At 40.5% G+C, this 22,743-nt stretch overlaps 3 protein-coding genes across 3 annotated transcripts in view; 2 read left to right on the forward strand and 1 right to left on the reverse strand.

The window, feature by feature from the left end:
* LOC110052090 (protocadherin-like protein) overlaps nt 1-10,774 on the reverse strand; it is a 38,365-nt gene extending 27,591 nt beyond the window's left edge. Inside the window, exons 1-6 of the mRNA XM_089284273.1 lie at nt 8,436-10,774; nt 5,905-6,541; nt 3,602-3,696; nt 2,640-3,112; nt 2,091-2,230; nt 365-816 (exon numbers count right to left, since the gene is read on the reverse strand). Coding sequence (XP_089140399.1) covers nt 365-816; nt 2,091-2,230; nt 2,640-3,112; nt 3,602-3,696; nt 5,905-6,541; nt 8,436-10,593 — 3,955 coding nt within the window. The 5' untranslated portion in view covers nt 10,594-10,774. The remainder of the gene's footprint in view (nt 1-364; nt 817-2,090; nt 2,231-2,639; nt 3,113-3,601; nt 3,697-5,904; nt 6,542-8,435) is intronic.
* Nucleotides 10,775-12,994: 2,220 nt separating this feature from the next.
* On the forward strand, nt 12,995-17,229 carry LOC110052092 (uncharacterized). The gene is made up of 2 exons (XM_089284274.1): nt 12,995-13,679; nt 15,439-17,229. Exon 2 carries the CDS (start codon nt 15,448-15,450, stop codon nt 16,270-16,272), a length of 825 nt encoding a protein of 274 aa, XP_089140400.1. The 5' UTR covers nt 12,995-13,679; nt 15,439-15,447; the 3' UTR covers nt 16,273-17,229.
* Nucleotides 17,230-17,581: 352 nt separating this feature from the next.
* Nucleotides 17,582-21,097, forward strand: LOC110051860 (uncharacterized). Its single transcript, XM_020757940.2, has 2 exons — nt 17,582-18,136; nt 19,955-21,097. The coding sequence occupies exons 1-2, from the start codon at nt 18,083-18,085 to the stop codon at nt 20,765-20,767; spliced, it is 867 nt and encodes a 288-aa protein (XP_020613599.2). The 5' UTR covers nt 17,582-18,082; the 3' UTR covers nt 20,768-21,097.
* The last annotated feature ends 1,646 nt before the right edge of the window (nt 21,098-22,743 follow it).

Genomic DNA, 22,743 nt, shown 5'->3' on the forward strand with positions numbered 1-22,743 from the left:
ATTAATATTCGGATCGACTAAGCTGATTTGTCGCAATGTTACAAGTTCAGGCCGCGCGAGTTTGGGAAACAACATCCAAACTATTTACAGAAAATGCGAAAGCGATAAACGGGCCTGCCACTTTGTGTCACTAGGATGCTAAGTGGCATGAAGCAAAGCATTTTCGTGGTGCATTGTTCAATTGACAACGTCGGGAGACCTCTGGGCGTTGCAAAGGCGGGAGGGTTGTAAAATTGGGAAACTCTTTTAGGATATCTGTTGAAGTGGCACTGTACATGTGATTTGAAATAAGTAAGAAATTCAAGAATTAACCGATTACAATATAAACATTCTATTGATAAACATTTATTTTTTTACAACAAACCTTGGTTTTCCGGAATCTCCATTTCAACAATGGACTTCCCAAAGGAAGGTGCATGATCATTAGCGTCCCTCAGGGTAACCTTGACAACGGTAGTATCGTTCTTGTTATCAAGGGACACCATAACCAAGAGCTCGTACGAAGGCACCTTCTCGCGATCCAGGGGCTGGGCCACACTTATTATGCCCAGGTAATCGATGCAGAACATGTTTTGTGAGTTGCCTTTGATGAAGGAATACTTTAAGAGGGCAGTAGAGTCATCATAAACTGCTGAGACGTCGATGACACTGGTACCAACCTTGCTGTTCTCACTGATGGTTTTGACGTATTCATCTTGCCTGAATGTTGGGGGTCTGCTGATGTCTAGGACTCGTATGTCAATAGCCGTTGCACTGATCCTTCCGCCTCCATCTTTAGCTCTCACCACCAAGGAGTAGCTGTTTCGCTCTGAAAATCTGATTACCAAAGACAGAGTGTCACGCACGACTTCTAGAGACTTATAGCTCATTTTATTCCACTGTTATTTTTTAGGATTTGAAATTTCACTGTATGGTCCTGTATATATTTAATCCTTAATGCTGACGTTTAGTTAATAGTTAATTAGTGTGTATCAGATGATAGAAAATTTTCAATGCTTTAGATTTTATAACCTTGTAAATTATGTAAATCTTTGTATTTTAGGAATACATGTACGTATATATTTTAAACGAGCTTGTACAGCTCTTAGACGTGACATTTCTAAAGAAACTATTGTATTGCATTGCATTGTATTGTATTGTAAGGGTCTGAACTGAGTGCGAGCGAACATGCGACTCATTCCGGTTAGCTTAAATGTTACAGTCTGTTAAGCCTCGATAGCATCTGGTTAGACTAAATAGCTCCCCCAACCCCCCAGATAATGGGCTGGCTTGTGAGCTTGTGGTAAGCCTTTTTATTGGGGTTAGGGATTGGGGTTAGGGATCCTGGCTCTCATGGCTCGCATGCTTAACTTGTTAGCTCGCTGGCTTGCTGGCCTACTGGCTCGCAAATTGTCCACCCTCGAGAACTAGCAGGAATCCTCAAAGAGTATGTTTTCACAAAAAAGATACGTTTATCGTGAAGAGAGAGGGTCGATCCCCGTAAAGGGAGAAGCAAAGCTTGCGGATAATGTAACGAGTCGAGTCAAAAACAAAACAAAACAAAACAAAAAAAATTAAGTGAGTGTTTTCGAGCTTTCATACGATAACTTAATTATTATATGACTAGGAAAATTGCGAACACGCGGGCGTTAATTTGCACTGCATTGCAAATTAACTAAATTTACGATCCAATCACAATGAAGTAATTTTCGCAGTCATATAATAAAGCTACAGTTGAACCCCGCTATTTCGAACCCTTCAGGAGAAACGAAAAATAGTTCGAAATAGCGGGCGATGTCGAAATAACCGATCACGGCAAATGACTGAACTGAGGGCAAATGCAAGGGTAATGACTCAAGTTGAGTTCGAAATAACGGAGAATTCGAAAAAACCGAGTTCGAATTAGCGGGGTTCAACTCTATTTTCAAGTTGAAACGTGCTAAAATTATGATCGTCTCAAATTCTACACAGTGTTTTTAGAATTGTTTGAATGTGCTATCAATGGAACTGCGACCTTCTCGAAACAGATAATGCCCGGGGACAAATATCCGAGCACATTTTGGCGCCAAATGGAGGCTATTGTTTATATACAAACATAAATACCTACATACATGATTTCTCTGTTGGTTCTGATAACGCCCGTATTCAGATCGATCGAGAATGGAATGTTGATGGTGGGAACACTTCCTGGCTTGTAAATACTGTACGTCACCGAGCCTGAGGTTCCTGTGTCCTTATCTGTTGCTTTCACCTACAGGAAAATAAAACAACGCATCAGTGCAAACTATGAGTTGATGAGAATAAATGATCACAGAAATGTATGGATGCCAATAAGGAGAATTTATATGTGCACATCAGAGCTTAACCCTCACCCTACTAACATATTTTACATACAGATCATACCAACTGGGATCTAGTTGGACTCCGTGAAAAAATGTTCTAAAATGCTAACTTTTGGAAAATCAATGTTGATTATACTTCCATTTGGTAATGCAAATATTAAAATAGCTCCGTGAAATTTAAGGAGAGTGTTTACGTGTCAATTAGACAAACATGCTTAGGCAATTCAATTGTCCAGTACTTCACTCAGTACACTTGAATTTTCCTTTTGCTTCGAAAAAACTAGCTAGAGTAAAATTATTTCAACATATTTAATTTACCTGCATAACTTCAGTCCCGCTTGGTGTATAGCTCTCTACAGCAATCTTAGTTGGGGACTGGTAAACAAGGAACCTGGGACTATTATCATTAGTGTCTTTTACAGTAACCACGCCTTCTGTCTCGGCTGTAACATCCGGGGAACTTCCATCAGAAAACTTGAAAGTTGCCCGGATAATCAACTTGAAGCTCTCCACAGTTTCGTAGTCAAGGCTCTTTGCTAAGGTAACTTTGCCGTTAGCCGAATTAATTTTAAAGGTGCTATCAAAATTGCCACCCACTATAGAGTATTCTAGAGTCCCAGCGTCTGAACCAGGGCGCGAGGCGCTGGCGGTGAACACGGTCGAGTCGTCAACGGGAGAGTCTTCGAGAAGAGACGCGCGGTAGCTAGGGCTGCTAAATTCTACTGCAACAAACGGCGTACTATGCACTGAGATTTTAAGAGGCACTTCGATCTCTTTTACTTTGTTGTTCCCTAGATACGAGACAAGGCAGAAGACAAAATGAGGATCTTTGGCCAGCTAGTATAAGTGATCACGTAGTCTCGTTGATACGTAATGTCAGCCTTGCTTTGTTGATCATTGTTATTCCATATCTATTGTTGGGTGATAAGATCTTTTACAGATCCTAAGTATACCAGCAGGATTTTTGTTGCTTTCCTTGCCACATTTGCATTTACTCTAAGAGTATTTTTATGAGAGTATAGGCTCACTAGCGCAGGAGTATAAACAGATAAGCAGCTTACTCAGACGCAATGAAATATTGAAAATAAAAAACTATAGGAATATTTCCAAAAGAGGCCCTATTTAAAATACGGGGAAGGAACGTTGCTGCGTCTGTGCCTGTGTGATACTAAAAACAAGCCTTAACCACTCCAAGGTGCTAAATTTGAGTGCTGTAAACGACGTTGCTGCCCTTAGCGAGTGCAAAAGTATCCGAGATTTAAGATGGCAAGCTTTGTTACCTGTTTCTTTAGCCGTGACTTTCAAGTTGAAAATTCTGTTTTCAGGCAACGTAGTTGACGTGGTGCTAACAATGCCTTGGCTGTTTATTTGAAATCTGGTAAAAAAGAAGAAATAAATAAAAAGGAAAGAGAAAACATTTTATGGATACTTCAGAGAAAATCTAAGTTCCTTCTAAGCTAATTTTCATCTCACGCGAAAGAACAGGAACGACAATTTAATATGGTAACGTTTCATGGTAATTTTCTAGGCCTCTTCCCTTCGGTATCTATGGCCCCAGTTATGATCACGGGTACCCAAGACAACCCTCCCCCCGAGGGAAGTTTAGCGAGCGTTTATAAGTGAAAACGTAGTCCCTGCAGGCCGAGTCAAAGTTGACTCAGCATGATTATTCATAACCTTTTTCGAACAATCAAATGTGCAAATATCCCTCTTTCTTTGAGTTTCCCGCGGTTATTCGATCACGGTGGGTTTTGCCGAGTTAATTTTCACTTCCTTGATACGAATTTCTGCTTTAAATCCTAAATCTGGAAATAACGTGACTCTCGCCACGCCGAGAGTTGTCCCGGTTAGGCGAACCAAAGCGTTTATGTGAAGAAAACAGTTGTCCCGCTTGCCAGAGTTACCCTACCTGCCGTGGCGGGACAACTCGTCCACCCGCGTTGTCTCGTCTCCCTAGACGGGTTCGCGATCCTAATGTAAACGGTTGGTTGAAGTTTGAAAAGAAATAAGCTTAAAGTTGCTAAGTGTTGTCTCGGGTATCCGAGACCATATAAACGGTTCCTATGTTTCTTTAAATTTCCAAGTTTCTTGTAAGCCCCCTAATTCCTAGGCTAATTGCTTTGCACGTTCTGAGAATATGGCACCACATCAAGATAGTAGGGAGCTTAAGCATACCACGACGGCAACGGCAACGAGAGCATTGCCGAAAAAATTCTAAGTTTAATCGTTTAGTCGTCTCAATAACAAAATTGTCGATCGTACCCTCCGCTTGCCTATTTGTCATGTAATCGGCGCGCGATCAAGTGGGTGTCCCATTACAGGTATTCAATTACAAAAAACGTTGTAATTGGATACGCCATTCGCACGTCAATTACCTGCGCTCTTATGGCTTCGCTCTTATGGCTTCCCTCTTAGTGTTTCTTACATTTTTTGAAACTTACGGACAACGCTAGTAACTTTTTGGCTCAAAAGAAGTTCTGAAAAGACGTAATTTCGAAATTTGTCGTTGGGTAGGCTGGAGTGTGGTAGGTATTCCAATAACTTCGAACATTTCCGAAAATGTTCGCAAAAATTCCAAAAATGTTCGAAAGTCTTCGGCGAACTTCGGGTGATCTTCGGCGGTCTCTAAGAAATCTTAGGAAGGGTTCGTCTGATTGTTGGAGGAGTTCAAAATTTTCGGGTGAACTTCGTACTCCTTCGAAATTCCTCGGATTACCATCAATATCCACGAGTGTCTTCGTATTAACTTCGGATGTCTTCTTTGTAACTTGCACTGGTGTTTCAAATTTGCACTGATGTTACATGAAAACTGCACTTCTTTTTAGCCAATCAGAATCGAGAATTTTTTTCAAGTGTATTATTACTCCCTGAATTGTACGATAGGAGGTTCGATTACTAATTAATCGTATCTATAAAAAGATTTCGAAATTAAAAAGGTATTTTCTTACGAATGAAAAAATCAGTTGCGCTTTGCATAAGTCTAAAAAATTGTAGAGAACATTAAAAAGTGAGCCATTGAAGCGCTTAATTGACGTGCGAATGGCGTAGGTAACTAATGACAGGTATCCAATTACAAAGAGATGTAATTGGATACCTGTAATTGGGCACTCACGTGATCGCGCGCCGATTATAGGCGCGCGGAGAATCAATCATGATCGAGAATTTAAGTTATAGGTACGATTACTCCCTGAACTGTACTCCACTCGATCCAGTTACTATTACTAATGAGCAGAACAATGGCTGTGCACGTGCGTTATAAATCTTCGTACATTTCGTAGCCGTCTTCTGCAAAACAACAACGTGAAATGACCAAGTTCTGCGTAGTTTGGAGAACGTTAGCCACCTCGGCTTTTTTGTTTTTTTGGCATATTTAGTTTAAGCAGGTTGTTAGACCGATGGGCGTACTGAAAAGATCTAGATAAGTCGAAGATAAACTGTGAATCCATTTTTACTAGGCATTGTCCTCGGCGTCGCCATCGCTTAAGCTCTCAAATATTGTGCTGTAGTTTATATTCTCCCTACAGCTAATTGGACTTAGAAAATAGATTTAGTCGTGGCTGATTAACATAAAATAGTCACACACCTTTCTTTAGGCAGAAGGTCATACACGAAGTCAGTTTTCCCTGGGTTATCCTTGTCGGTAGCTGTAACTTGTAACAGACTAGTACCCGAGGGAGTATCGCTGGCGACAGACACCCAATACGAGGATTGCGTGAACTCAGGAAGGTGGTCATCCGTATCTGTCACTTTGACTGTCACGCCAGCTGTACCGAATAGATTTCGCTGCAAGATGTTGGTCACGCGCACTTGGAATTTAAATTCTCGGGTGGAAAGCTGAATGAAATTTTTAATCACTGTTAATTGGCATTCCCAGCCGGCACGAGAGACTCGAAAGTGATCAAGTATGTCTGTTGTTTTGATATCATCCAAAGTACATTCAAAATCAGATGAAGATTTGTCTTCTTCGACAGAGAAGCGAAACGCTCCTTCGCCACCGCTGTCACCACTTGCAAGAAGTATGGTTCCCGAAGCCACGTTTTCCACTGTTGTAACGTCATAGTTCTTCTTCGTGAAGATTGGTGGTCCATCTTCATTTGTAATTAGCACTGTCACCGACGCAGGTGACGGTTTGGGAGAGCTTTCGTCTTTAGCTTCAACTTGAAATCTGTAGCCGCTTCTCTCGAGCTTGTAGTCGAACGATTTCTCCGCGGATAGCGTTCCTGTTGGTCAGAATGGATTTTGATCAGGATAGATTTTACTTCTAATGTATTTTAAGAGACCTTTTCATTATATTTTTAACATTGGCAACAATAGCGACCCTGTCCGCTTGTTTTTCTGGAGACCTGCGCATATTGTAACAGCATGTTTCCAAAAAAATGCCATTGTAGGATTAAAAAAACAAAAAGAAAATTTTACATTTTGACAATTTGGCCTCGTAATTTAAAGCGAGCGCCTCGGGAAAAGTATCGCAAGAAACAGTATAACTGAACTAAAAATTGAGAAAGAAACCTCTCTCTGAAAGCTACAGTTTCGTGAGATATGTGCTTACTTTTCGAGCTTTCCGTCGTTTACAAGGAGTCACACAGCGAACCTCCTCCTCTATTTTCAATGATATTGATTTTTTGGCGGATCCTCATGCAAGTGAACCAATTAAATCACGGGTTTATCTCCCCTAAGGTTTAAAACGCAACTGACACCTGCAGAGTTCTTTTCATTGAGCTAATAACTTTTTAATTAAAGTAAAAAACACCCTTCTTGTAAGCCAGAAATGAAATTATGTTTATACGAAAGTTAAATTAGCACAACTTAAACATTTCCTTTCGTCAAAAATCTTGGCAAATTATCTGGTTCTAATCACGAAATTTGATTCAAAATCCTCATTTACGATTCAGGAAAAAAAAATATTGTGTATACAGGACAAAGCACTGATTCATTTCAGATCAAAATAATTTGTGGTTTATGTAGAAAAACCAACTAGACACAAGCTTAATTAATAAAGCGCCCTGAAACTATTTTTGAGTTATTCTTCCAATTTCGATGTCGTCTATAAAAATAAGATAAGACTGAATGTAGTATTTGCTCCTAATTTTCCAAATATTTTGACGGCTGCTCAATATACTTTCACAAATTCAAGATCTAATTTCTGTCGCAACCTCAAACTTTATATCCTAAATAAATTGCTCGTTATCTATTAGTAAAGACAATCTGCAGTCTCAAAATGAAATGCGCCGATATTGATATCACAATTAAAAACATAATGGCTGTTTTGTCGTGGTTGCTTAAGATCTAGAAAAGGTTATTTCTTTCTTGTTAAAGAATGTCACGATTCAATATGGCAACATGTCCTTCCTCATATTCAGACTGATTTAATTAATTGATCAGTGGAGATAAAATGCAGTGTAAGAATTACGAGTCTAATTGTAAGGATAAGTCTGGTTACACTGAAGAAGGGTTTGTCAAATGCTTGAATCCGATAAAATTGCGGCCTGAAAAAAAAAGACCCAGAACTACAGTCCGATAAAACAAAAAGTTAAAAATAAACGCAGGAGGTGAATAATGGATCACTATATTTTTCTGGGAGGGAAGGGTTGCTGAAAAAAAATTTCTATAGGAGAAAACTCGAGAAAAAGTGCTGTGCAAAGCGAGTCACGAACAAGAAGTGTGTGGAACAAATAGAATCAAAAAGAATAACTATTACGTAACCTGAACCGAAGGAAAATCTTCCCACTCAACAGTATGATAATCTGTCTCTTACAGGAAAGGCGTTATTAAACTGCAAAAAGTTTAAAAGCCACTGCAGTGTCACTTATGCGTATTCTATTTAACAACTGAGAATATTGATTGCCCCGCGGACTAAACCAAATTGGAACAGCTTGGCTTAGGGGAGATCGAGTCTAGCGGTACGACCCGGGCCGTTCCCAGATCCGCGCTCCCCTGGAAAACCGGGTGGAAAACCGAGCACGAATGGGGTGAACAAGTCGTCTCGGTATTTATTGAAAAGCTATTACGTAGCTAGTGCGAACAATGCTCACCTAGTCGAGAAAGCGGCATTGTTGTTACTTATTTCAACTTTGCATATCGTTACGAGTGTTCTGAATAATGGTTAATTCTTACCTGTGATCTCGTTGATCTTAAATTTGTCTGCTGGACCAGATTTTAATGAATATTTCACTGCTCCGTTACTTCCGGTCGCGGCGATGCACAATAAGTTCGGCACCTTTCCCTGGCCTTCACGCACAGAAACCTTGTACGATTCCGAGTTAAATTTGGGAGCTGAATCTTGAGCACTGGTGACGTCGATATTTACGATCGCGCTCGAGGTCTTTCCTACTCCGTCCGTTGCCGTCACATAAAGTAGAAATCGTCTGTCGCCAGTTGCTCTGTCAAGCTTTCTTTTCGTTCTTATTACACCTGTGCTCGCTTCAATTTTAAATTCGGGCGAGCTGGAAACGTCGTAAGTGATAGAAGCACTGTCTTGATCTATTGCATGGATTACGGTGACAAAGGTCCCTTCTGGGTTACGCTCAGGCACGCTGGCGTCGTAAACTGGCTTGGTGAAGTCCGGGTAGGAATCGTCCACATCTGTTATGTGTATGACGAGGTAGAGATGGCTATGGCGGGGAATTTTCTCTTCGTTTCTCGCCTCTATCATCAAATCATACTCTGAGTGTGTTTCTCTGTCCAGTGGGGCGGCGGTCTTCAACACCCCCGTCTTCTCGTCCAGTTCGAAGTATGGCATCGCGGAACCGAAGATTGCCGAGTATACTACGCCTTTGCTCGAGCTTGAGCCGGAGTTCGCCGAAGCTCGAAATACAGATTTACCCACCGCAGTATTCTCTGCAACTGTTATAGCTTGTATGGGATTACTGAAGGTAGGATGGTTAAAGGGATCGTCAACATTCTGCACTTTGATTTTCACTTGGGCCTCGGCGGTTTTTTTAGGGCTACCCTGATCTTGCGCACGCACCACCAAACTGTATGTCTGTGCAGCAAGGTCATTATTCACTGTCAAAACACCACTGTAAGTGTCGAGGCTAAACTGACTGGAGGAGCTGCCTAGAGAGTACCGCAGCTCCTTGCTGGGTCCTGGTGGATCATCGTCCCGCGCATAGATGGCGCCAAGACTCGCCTTTACCGGAAATGACGTGTAAATTGTAAAGTGGCACGGTGCTTCTGGGAAGGAAGGGGCAGTGTTTTGTTGATCGGAGTTCGGGGACGCTTGGAAAGGATAGTTAGGGATATCTTTAGCCACAGTGATCTTAACAGTGGCTGACGTTTCCTTAAAGGGAATTCCTGCGTCACGTGCTCTTACCGTCAGTTGATGCAGGCGCTGTGCGCTCTGTGAGTAATCTAACTCGCGAACCAGAGTTATCTCTCCTGTGAAGGCATTAATGGTAAAAAAGCTTGACAAAGTCTGAAAGAAATAATACACCTCTCCACTTATTCCTTCGTCTTTGTCTGTAGCTTGCACCTTCATAATTGATGTCATGAGCGGGGTGTCTTCACTTATTTCTCGCTCGTAGCTGCTTTCGTTAAAAACAGGAGGGTAGTCGTTCACTTCTTCGATCCTGACGCCGATGGTTGTACGGGCTGTTAATGGCGGAACCCTCATGTCTTCAGCTTCGACGACCAACGTAATGAAGGGTGTGGTTTTCCCTCGCTTGATAGGCGTGTTTGTCGCTAGCAAACGCAAGAAACTTTTCACACCCACGTCGTATTTTTCAACTTTAAGATATCCCCTCTCGTTCCCTTTGATAATTTTGTATGTTTTTATCCCGGATTCATCGCGGTCTTCGGCGTGGCAGTTTTCCAAACCCAGAACTACAGTCCCTTCTGGCGAATTTTCTCTGATGGTACCATTGTATAAACTAAAAGGAAAAGCTGGCGGAAAGATATTCGCGTCTTGCACCGTCACCCGCACAGTGGCGGCCTGTCCTCCGTTTGTCTTCTTGGAAGATCTTCGGACGATCGTTAAGTCGTACTGGTTTGCTTTTCCTTTCTCGTAAATCAGAGGTTGGACTGTTGTTATGACGCCTATGTCGGAGACCTGGAATAAGACAACTTCGTAGAGCGAATCTCCTTTCTGGGCGTATAACAGCGTATACTTTTCATCACCGGTTGGATAAGGAAACTCATTGTAAATAACAGGGTCTTCTAACTTTCCTTCCGGCACGTTCACTTTGATAAGATTCTTCCATTCTGCTCTCGCGTCAAGCGCCAAGTGTGATAAAATCAGAAGCGCGCAAAATTTCGTGATGACAAACAGCCGCATTTTTTAACCAAGTTTACCGTTTTGTTAGTTGCGCCACAGCTTATCCAGAAATGTTTGCATCTGTTTAAAGTTTGAGAAAAGATCTGTCGCCACTAAATGTTATATTCCTGCGCAGATGCTTCAAAAACTCCTGAGTCTATAACTTTCAGTTGTGTTGTGCAACGCAGGTGCCAAACGTAAAATAATCGAGTGGAAAAATCATTTAAGGTATCCGTTGGATACCGCTGTGCTGAACGTCTGACGAGTTTGTCTGCGGTCCAGCACGAGAAGACATTTGTCTTCGAAAGACACCTTGCAACTTGCAGACTCACGACTTGCGTTTCAGTGTTTCCACGTTATGGTTTTCTTTGCTTGATTAAGTGCTAATGAAATCACGAAAGTTAACTTTTGGTTAGCTTTGTTTATAGTTGGCTTAGGCTCAGAAGCCGCCGAGATTTGCGAGTTAAGCGTTACAATCAAGTTCTGGCAGGCTAAATGTCGTCGGTAATTGGTTAAAATCGCTTCCTCCGCTATTTTGTGGCCGGCCCCTGCCAGCGCAAAGCGTGTAAACAAAACAGGTGAATTTAATTCCAGACGTAAATAAACATGATGAACGTAAAAGTAAGTAAAGCTGCGACGTGTTTGGCTATAATTAAACTGTTTTTACCTGCGCATAAGGAAGTTGGGTTTTTCATATGAAAATTGTTATTGTTGTCTATTTTAAGGAAGTTGCGCTAGCTGTAGGATAATTAACGTTAGGAGAAACTTGAATAGGAATCAAAGCCAATAAACGAATTTAAATAACTAATTAACACACCTGCAACATTGCATCATGTCTCCTATTTTTTTTGATCACAAGAATTTGTCTGTTAGCAATTATGCGGCATATCTCAAAATCAGGTCAGTTCTTGCACACAGCATCTAAATACGCTTAATATACTTTATTTTCGGTGGACTAAGAGAGGGCGTGTCTTAGGCAAAGATCCCACCACCCAGATGCTAGCAGCGAGCAGCTTCTCCTGACACATTGAACAATTCCCAGGGCCCCTTCCAGCTGGCTGGGAAGTGGGGGAGGGGTAAGTGCAAGTGTTGTCTTGCGCACGGGGGACTCCATGCTTAGAGGTCTTAGAGATGATCATTATTTGAAGCTAGTAATAGCCAGTGGTGAATAAGCAACGTTTCAAATCTTTCATTCGTTTCTAAGAAATTAATAAATCGTAAAAGGCCGGCGACACTGGTGGAGGGGAAGAGCAAGCTGCAGCGGAACATTAAAACATCCGAGATAATTGATTATAACAAGCGCTCTGAATTACTCTAAGCAAAAATAACAAGTAAAATAAATACGTTCACTTGATTAAGTTTCTTTTTTATAATTCTCTTTCGTCTGCTTTAGTCGTGTTTAATGCTATCTCCTGTCGCTACAACGAAAAAACAAATTTATTTCGGTTACATGGCTCCCTGCCACGCAAAAAGGCTCCCTTGAATAGGTCGCCGCAAATGAAATGTATTACTATAATTTCGAAGCTGAGAATGTGGCTATTTTCAGTCGCCAGTTAAATTAATTAAATATAATTGCAGACTCCTGTAATTTAACAAAAGCAGGTTTTGTCTTTGTGTGAAGTGTTGTTACCAAAATGCTCTAAGTAGCTTAAATGATAAGACAAAAAATAATTGGCATAAATATCATTTATGTTTTCTTTCAAATGCTCTGCCAGAGTAAACGTTTTTCCCTAGAACTGAACTCAGTGTTTCTGTGCGTGAAAAATTAGTAGTGAAGACTTTCTAGTTGCAGGGAAACTAAACATGTCATTTAATCCTTGTTGCCAGTAAAACTATTTACAATGCTGCAATTCGTAAAGAGAAAATGTCATATCGCAACAGGTACCAGTTTTGACTAATTCTACCAGTTTTATGGTTTACCTCCTCAAGCGGTGAGGTGAATTACGTAACTTGTATATTTGGGCTTGTTTTACTTTGAACCAATGAAAAACAAATGAACCGACAGCAAGGAAGTGAAAAGTAATTCTTAGCTAGTTTTTACCGATCACCATAGGCAGCCACCCCTCCCTCCCTCCGTCCTCTCCGAAATTTGTAAACAAGGCACTCAATCATAAATGAGCACAGAACTCGAAGGAAATACAAACACCAACAAGCAAGGAGAACTCGCTCTCGGTTTAAAAACTCGGCAGTGCTTGATAAATTTTTGATCTAACGTTGCGTTTCATTCAATTTCCAGAACGACCTTTCTGTAAACCTTTGTAAATTGATTGATTAATGCACTTTGACAGTTATAAATGCTTTATTGTTACAAATAAATTAAAGTGTCGAAAATACTACATTTATTCTTGGAACGCCGTCAGTTGGATTCCACGAAGCGAGGCGGTACAACTAATAAAGAACAATATACTCACAAGTTTTTTCTTCTGACGTTAAGGGTAAAATAACTCGTGACTTAAATAACCCAAAACGAGTAGATTCAATGATAACAGACCATAATATTTTGCCTGTCCGACTGCTCAGCATTTCGCAGACTTAAACACAGTAACTACATCCTACTGAACATAACGTATTCAGGCTATGGCAGAAGGTTTGATTCCCGAAAGAGTCCATAATATTCCAACGTAAAAAGGGGGGAATTCGAATTTTCATAATGACTTTACTCAATTCAGCCTGGCTGCGCCATGTAGCATCGCCGTGGGATGAGGCACCGTATTTCTTTAATAACATAACAGCTTTTTTACTTCCGTTTTTCGCGGAATGTCATCATTCAACAACATGCAACGAGATCAATCTTTTTTCTAAAGAAATGCGATCCAAAATGTTACTGATATTACCAAGCAGGCTACGGAAAATCAAGTCTGCATTATTTCACTTTATTTATGTCGCTGTGCAGTTCGTTTGGCTTGATGTTGACACTTATATTACGTCGTAGCAAGTTCTCGTAATTCACTTGCGGTATAGTACTGGGGAGAGTCACGCAGAACCATCCAGAAGTCCCGATTCACTGAATGTTTCCAAAGAAGGCCAAGCTGGCGATGAAATCGTAACTTCCACTTGAGCGGCGATCCAGTAGTGCGTAACTTAGTGAGAACTAAGTCAAGGCGTAAGTAAGTGCATTTTTATTCACGTTTTGGCAAGCACCGCACATAATTTTAGCATACAATTTAGTTTAAGAGCTGATTCGCGGACGCACTAGAAGCGGCATCGACCACCGGGGTTGCAACTGAGCATCGATTAATAAACCGAAGTTCATATGGTTCTTACAATCTTGAAAAGGTCTTGAATTCTAGTAGTTGTCTTGAAAAGTTCTGGAATCTGGTTAAGGTCCTTGAAAAGTACTTGATTTCATTATTAGGCCTGATAAAGCCCTTGAAATGTAGTAATTTGCAAATCACTTTTCTGAGAAATTTGAACATGATTTTGCTAATGAAATTTGTCAGTTAACGACAAAAACTAGCGATAACCATGGAACAAATGGTCGATATGAAATATGAACGGGTTCATGAAGCAAAATTGGATCTTTGCACGCTGAACTAGGCCTCTGATGTGGATTTGTCAGCCAAACTGAGGTGTTTAAGGGGCTATGTGATCGATATTGTGTATGGTATTTGGCGACGTATTTCATTTGCAATTTTAGGGAGCGATGCGCAAATGTGTATTCAGTCTTAAAGGCGACAAACACAAGGACATCTGTTGTGTTTGTCATAAAGTGATTGGTCCCATTATTCTTAACAAATTTTATTTCAGTGGGAGGCGCGGTCACCTCATGGTTTGTGCGCTCGACGATCCGGGTTCGAGCGCTGGCTGGGGACATTGTGTTGTGTCTCGATCAAGACACTTTACTCTCGCAGTGCCTCTCTTCACCCAGGTGAATAAATGGGCATCGGCGAATTCAATGCTGTTTGTAACCCTGCGATGAACTAGCATCCCATCAAGGGGGGAGTGGAAATACTCCTAGTCTCTACTGATGGGCCACTTGGCTCGTATGCAGACTTTACCTTACCTATTTCAAGTCAAATAGCCAGTGACTGTGAGCTACTGTGATCAGTTTAAAACCTGTTGTTACATCTATGGCTGGATTGTCTTTAAACTGCGAATGACCAAATTAAGTGAACATAGTCGACTAATTAGATACTAGCGTTACGTTTTGGAGTCACGGGGTTCGACTCTACTGACAGGGAGGAGGAGAACATTGCGAATGGTGTGGAAAGAAGCAATCTTTTTCCTAACCGACATTTCATCGACAAGGCAAAGACAAATCATTGACATCATTTCATCGACATCATCATCATTTTTAGAACGTCTTGTGATCAGATTATCTAAATTAGTTTATTTTAGCATTTTCTATTTCATTCTTTTATTTTTCAACATTTATTTTGACTGGTATTTTAAACTTTATGACCTTTTTGTTTGAGGACCTCCCTGAAACTGAACCACTTTTAAGTGATGGGAATATTCCTCTTAAAAGACTTCTGATTATTATGATTAAGATTCCATAATTAGTAGAACGTGTATTGTAAAGTTGAGAGTAATTTTCTTTTGTTTTTTATTATTTCTGGCGTACAATCGACGACACAAACCGCAGATACTTTTGTTACGTTTCGGCGACATTTTAAACAAGTCATTCTAATTGTCAGCTTTTTCCAGTTTTATTCATTTCTGTAAACTACATTTTGCTTCCTTTTTAAACGACTTTATTAGAATTGTTATTTCTAAATAGTTTTGTGCCGTAAATAATAATCACGCAACGTTTACGTGAAGAATTTGAACGAGCTCAATAAATAATTAATAAACATTTTCAAATTATAATTGTTATTATTATTATTATTATTACTGACAACACAACATCATCGTTTTCTTCCACAGCTTTGCAGAATGCTTGTCGATCTGGTTTCTTCGTGTTTTCCACCACTTTGCATCCTTTTCCAGCTGTTTAGGTTGGGTTCATTGGTGATGTTTTCCACATTCCAGGTGGACTGTATGTTATACCACGGTTCATCCACTGTGGACTGCACCAACTTTACAGTGTATGATACTCCAAAATGTGATGCATATTGTTGGAAGACTTTGTGGCTGATTTGCTCAATTTTAACGTCGACCGTATACATCTGTTTGCTTAACAGAACAGTGCTACCTGAACTAAGGCCAGTGGGGAATAAAGTAATATTGAAGAGCCTCGTCCGAAAGCCCTACTTCTGGTCTCTTAATACTATCACAGCTCTTGTAGTTCTGTACGATGTCTTAATTATGATTCAAAATAAAAAGGCAAAGATCGGTATCGAATGTTTAGTGACCGTTTCTAAGCTGTGGACGTTATATTTACTACTTCAACTGAATTTCACCTTTCCTCCTTGTACACAGAGAGGTTTTCGACGTATTTCAAGAGCTGCTTACTGCATCACGTTGTCCATTTACGTTCTGGACAATCTTTGCAAGTTGTTAGCGACTTCAGCTCAAGTCGCCTTTAAGTTTTATACAGTCAACAATAATAGTCGCGATATTTTGCCTAAACCGCTGGAAATCATCAACCTCATGCTGATGGTAGTAAACGCTTCACTGTATCATAGTTTTCTTCAATTCTTTTGGCAGAAACTTTTCCGTGGTGATAAGGATATTTTGAAAGAGGTCAAGCAGAAGTTTGTGGATGCCACGGGAATGAGAGGGCACATACAGAATGACCAGAATGGTAACCCAGTGTGAACATTGCAAAGTTAACATAGCATAGCACATAGAACATAGCATTTCCTATTTTTTTTTCTCTTTTACATCTGCAGTGATATGGGTAATTCCCTTTGCAGATTACACATGTAGATTTAGATGTAGAACATACAGTTTTCAGTTTCGTAAAAAGTTGTAATGAGTTGTGCATTGTGCACGGGGAATCTTTGTTTACAATATTTGCCTCGATCCACTTTCTGAGCAAGCTACAAAAATATCAGTTCTGAATATTGAAAGGGTATAGCACGATTTATCGTGCCATGAAATTTGTACACGGAAAAATAGACCAATTTCGATATATGAAGATTCAGCCTAACACAATAGACCTCAGCAAGAGGTTCTGGGGAATAAACCCCACAAACTCTGTAGTTATTCCCTAGAGCCTCGTACTGAGGTCTATTGTTTTAAGCTAAATTTTGATTTATCGAAATTGGTCTATTAAATGTATACTTTTTCTGCGACGCGGAAACTCAAATTTACACAAATTTAAACAAAATTTACAGAGGATGTATGAGCTCATTAGCACTTTTGCAACCAGAGATTTTGAAGTTTTGCAGTGAAAGCAAATTTCTCTTCGAATATTTCACCCAAAGGGCCAAAATACCAAGTATCATAAGCTCCTTAAATATTTGAAGTCGATAAGTATCTTGCATGATGCTAGGTCTTGAGAAGATTTGCAGTGAGTTAAATGAATTCAAGAGAAACATCCTTTTCAGTTTTTATAATTTCAATATCTAATTTTTAGTAATACTGATGTGTATGTTTTATTTTGAAACATTTTTCTTTTCAATAGTTAAAAATTGTACACATTCAACCGAGGCAAAAATGGGGGGTCGTCATTACTCGTATGCTTTATATTTAGTGTAATTTGTAAATTATTATATTATATTCTTATAGTTGTATTTTTAAATTTGTAGTAAACTTCAGTTGCACGCCGCATATTTGAACCTGGTTATTTCTAACTGATTTTGGTTTCCCTCAGCCTAATATCAACTCCATCGCTAGAGTTGAAAGAGTTGGGTGCATGCATATATGTTATGAATATTGAATTTTAAATCAGTATTAGTGAAATTCGTCAGTTATAACCACCCCACCCACCCACCCACCCACCAACCCAGTCACACACACGAGGAGTTAATGAGTTTTATCACTTTTACGTGTAAAATGTTCATATTTCGGAATATTTAGCGTTACAAATCGAACATATTTCGCTCTCCACACAATTCCTTATAAAGCTTTCAAATTCTCAACCGTTCCGAGCGTGACCAAACACCACGTCAGTTGACACTCCTCAGGGCTCTTTCCGCCCTGGGCTCACGCAACGCGTGACGCTTTCAAGAATAAATACGTACGTGTCCGAGAATCGATTTTTCGCTTTTCTCGAGACGTGAGTTTGGAAGGCCTGTCAAAAAACCAAAACAAATGTGTAATATTCATAATGATTTTCATTTAGCCGTGGCGACGGGCTTGTCAGCTTTATCTTATCGTACTTCCGCTTTTCTGGGAAGCATGTCAAAATGATTCCAGAGCAGTTGGGCATAAACATAAACAGGCAATCTTTTCTCAATAGAACTTTGACCCAACATATTATATTACTTTGAAGGCTTCGAAAAATCCTCGAAAACGTCTGCTCTTGTTTGACTTCGCTGTACATTTATTTCAGCCCAATGGTCTGATAATTGTATCGTAGAAAGCATTTGGAAGAAACAACAGTATATTACACAACATTTCAATGGATATAACATCCGATTGATAAACAAATGATCCCAAAGAAGGTGATGTGGGTTTCACGATGAATGAAGATCCAGAAGGTGCACAACTTATTCAAGACATTGCGCGGCCGCAAGTAAGTAAATTGATATCTACGTTTTGACAACTGGTGCGCATTCCTTTAACATCGATGGAACTCCAATCTTAGCGCAGAGAAAATTCAAAACACGCTGTTTAACAGAACTGAGTATCATCAGATGAATAAAGTTGAATCCCGTAAAGGACAAACACACTGTTTATACAACCGATTATCGATCATTGAGATGAATTAAGTTTGAGTAATTCCAAAAGAAGATACTAACCGATTCATTCTTCATTGTGGATTAATCGTTGCCAGACTTCATATAAAACCCATGGGATGCGTATCCAGAGGTCATCTTTTTCTAGGAAGCAGCTTCGCTGACTAAAAGCTCCATAATTAGAGACGGGTGACCTCGAACTTTGTTGCAGTTTTTTTTCACTGCTTGTCAACTGTCTTAAACTTTGTTTACCTTCCTGCACTTGGTTAGCTTAGCCAGCTTTAATTTTATACTTTTAAAAATCCCTCTAGTGTAATCCAAATTCGAGATGGTGGTTGGTGTCCCGGGTATGCTCTTGAAAGGGGCAATTCAACGAAACGAAACATATACCCAGTCCTTTCAAACGCAAATCTATCTTTATATTTTCATTACTCGGCTTGCCATTTACTGTTTTTCATCGTTCTTTCATTCCCTGAAACATGAAAACAATTTCCGAGTCTGATGCTATATCAACCATCCTGAATTCTAAGAATCGATAAGACGCCACATTCAGAATGTCACCTTGTCATGATGTTGTCGAGTTTCTCTCCGTGACTCGGAGAGCCGAAAAGACGGCGAATTGCGTCCGATCCAGCCGGTTTAACCAGATTGTCTGGTCAATACGGGTAGAAACATCATATACAGCACAGAGCAATCCCTGGAGAGTATTCCATTCAATGAAAAATTTCCGGTTTGAATTTCTGGGATTTCCAGTGACGAATGGTACAGCAGTCCCCTGAATTTCCGGAAAACTGGACAACCTTGTGAGGTATACCGAAATTTCCGGAAATTTCTTCCGGAAATTTGTGCTCCATTTGACTTTCCTCTCGGGATTTCCGGAATTTTCGGTTGAATGGTTTGCTTTTTGGAAATTCAACAATTTCCGGATTTTCTGGAAACTTTCTCAGGATATTTCCGTTCCATTTGTCCCCTTTTCGAAATTTTTGGAATTTTTTGTTGAATGGAAGGCGCCCTAGTTGTTTCCCATTTACACGGAGAAATCGGTTCGTCAATGGTTGTGCAAATGGTAAGCAAAAATGCCCGAAGGTAGGTTCCCTTCGGATTGGCCATTTACCATTTACTCAAAAATTCCCCATTGACGAGAGAAACAAGGCAGAGTTAAACATCCGAGATGGCGGTGAAGAATTGCAAATGTAAGCACATTTTCCACTCGGATATTTCGGTTGGAACTGAATTTTAGACCACCTTTCAAGACGTTCCGTTTATTTCGCAAATTTTCTGGTCAGTCGGGCCAAAATTTTCTAACCATGTACATTCTGACCAAAAATTCCGGAATGTTTGGGTAAATGGTATACAACCCTGGACAGGGGCTAACTCACCCTATCAAAAACCTCGTAAACAAAACTAGCCAAAGCATACTCCAGGTGAAGGAATGTTCCATTGGCTGAATTCCTTTTCAACGAAAGCTTGCATTTTTATGTATAGAGGATTCCATCATTCAATGACTAATTTACTTTCTTTTGTTGAAGTTTTTGTTAATTTAAGACTAGTTACAAAATAGCAAACTAAAAAGTAAACATGCACCACAAACTGTAATATTATTGTTAATGATTCAATTGGACACTTTTTTAATAATGAATTTCTTTCTTCTCCAGTTTCGCAGAATACTCATCAACCTGGTTTTGCCTGGCTTTCCACCACTTTGCGTCCTTTTCCAGCTGTTTAGATTAGCTTCATTGGTGATGTTTTCCATGTTCCTGTTTGACTGTATTTTGTACCACGACACAACGAGTGTGGATTGCACATACTTCACAGTGTACAATACTCCACCGTGCGATCCGTACTGCTGGAAGACTGTATGGCTGGTCTGCTCAATTTTAACGTCAACTGTGTTCATCTGTTTGCTAAACAGAACAATGTTACCTGAGCTAAGGCCAGTGAGGAACAAAGTAGTATTGAAGAGTCTCATCCGAATGCCCTACTTCTGGTCTCTTAATACTACCACAGCACTTGCAGTTCTGTACGACGCCTTAATTATGATTCAAAACAAAAAGGCAAAGATCTCTATCGAATGCCTGGAAATTGTCTCCAAACCGTGGACTTTGTGTTTGTTATATCAGTTGAATTTCACCTTTCCTCCTTGTACACAGAGAGGTTTTCGACGTATTTCAAGAGCTGCTTACTGCATCACATTGTCCATTTATGTCTTGGACAATCTTTCCAGGTTCGCGGCAGATACAGCTCAAGTCGCCTTTAAGTTTTATACAATCAACCGTGATTTGCCGAAACCGCTGACCATCATTAACCTTATGTTGATGATAATCAATGCGTCAGTATACTATAATTTTATGCAGTTCTTTTGGAAGAAGCTTTTCCGTGACGATAAGGAAATTTTGAAAGTGTTTAAACAAAAGTTTGTGGACAGTAAGGGGATAAAAGAGTTTGTACAGAATGGCAACCAAGAGTGACAGAACATGGCGTCTCCTGTATGAAGTCTCGGTTCTTCGGGACCAAGTGAACTAATATAGACGTGTCCATAACAATAGATTCGACTGTATTTTCCTATACAATAAAACAATTTACTGCGAAAATAGATTTTTTTAGCCACTCAAAATTCCCATCGGTATAAGTGACAGAAAAACAAATTAGAATAGTTTAATTAAAATGTGAACTGTACCTTGAGACGGAGTAACCGTGTAGAATGACATTCTTTAAAACTGAGGGATTAGTACTAGTACAGTAAGAGTGATTGTTAACGTGTACTTCCAGGTTATTTTAGTACATTGGCGTATCTTGAATACTTTTTGTGTACTTTTTGAATGGTAACCCAGAGTGATCAAAGTCATTGCCTGTAGCCCCGTCTAGGGCAAAGGCCACCAATAAGCACCCTCCAGTCATCACGGTCCTGGGCCAGTCGTTGCAGTTCTCCCCACGTGTAGCCATTTCTCCTCATGTCTGCCTCTAGGTCACGCCGCCACGAGTTTCTTGGTCGGCCCCCCCTTCCTTTTCCCCTGAGGATTCCAGGTGAGGGCTTGCCTTGTGATGTTAGATGAGGGCTTCCGAAGGGTGTGGCCGATCCACTTCCAGGGTCTTTGAAAAATGTCATCTTCTATAGGCTGCTGTCTTGTTCGTTTCCACAGATCTTGGTTCCTGATGATGTCTGGCCAGAGTATCTTAAGGTCATTCCACTAAAATAGAACCTGCAATGAGAATTTTGTGAAACTTTGCCTATTGATTGTTTATATTATAGGAACTTAAATTTTGAAATAAAAATGAGGGGTCTCCGTGTTCGTTTAGGAGCAAAAGCACCTTGTTTATACTCATATAAATCCCTATAATAGCACCATGATTGTCACGATTGCTTGCTAAATTCACGTTTCCGACGATTGCTTTTTGTTCTACACTGAGAATTGGTCCATATTTATTTTACACAGAGAAATTTATTACTCAATTCAAAACAACAGAAAAAAATGATAGGTCACCATACTCGTTTGCGAGAAAATGACGATTTACCTCTATGGCGAGGTCCAGCTGTAAAGAAAAAGCCGCCATTTTTTGATGCGCGCGCGCGCTAATCACGCCTGAAATTATGCGCAGTATGGATGCGCAATGCAATGCTGGGGAATAACCTTAAGAATCCTTCTGAAGCAGGTGTTAATGAAAGTCTGGATTCTTTTCATAGTGGCGACGGTGGTTCTCCAGGTTTCGGCTCCGTAGAGCAATACAGGCTTCACGATGGCGTTAAAGATCCTGATTTTAGTGCTGGCGCCGAGAAGTGATGTTCTCCAGACATTCTTCAGCTGTTGGAAAGCTGCTCTCGCCTTGCCGATGCGAGCTCTTACATCAGCTTTTGTCCCCCCGGTGTCCACCTCATCCAGTGATTCACCTTCCAGCATAATGGGAGTATCTGTGACCGTGTTGACCTTCAGGACTTTACTCTTCCCCCTACGGATCTTAAAGCCCAAACGTGCTGAGGCGCCTGCAACAGCGCTGGTCTTTTCCTGCATCTGATGTCGAGTGTGCGAAAGAATGACCAGGTCGTCAGCATAGTCCAGGTCATCCAACTGTTTCCAAAGTGTCCACTGGATGCCATTTCGCCCTTGGGCTGTAGATGTCTTCATTACCTAGTCCATCGTCAGAAGAAACATAACTGGCGACAGCAGGCCTCCTTGCCTCACTCCAGTTCTTACCTCAAAGGCAACAGTGAGTTGCCGTCCATGGACCACCCTGCAGGTCATCCCTTCGTACGAGTTTCTGATGATATTGGTTATTTTCTCCGGTATTCCGTAGCGTCTCAGTAGCTTCCAGAGGGTCTGCCGGTCCACGCTGTCAAAATGCTTTTTCATAGTCCCCAAAGTTGATATAAGAGGTGAATTCCACTCCAGGGACTGCTCCAGGATGATACGTAGCGTGGCGATTTGGTCGGAAACCAGCTTGCTGCTCG

Source organism: Orbicella faveolata, unplaced genomic scaffold, assembly GCF_042242905.1.
Source record: "Orbicella faveolata isolate gen_17 unplaced genomic scaffold, um_ofav_v1 contig_13, whole genome shotgun sequence".
NCBI classification, from domain to species: domain Eukaryota; kingdom Metazoa; phylum Cnidaria; class Anthozoa; order Scleractinia; family Merulinidae; genus Orbicella; species Orbicella faveolata.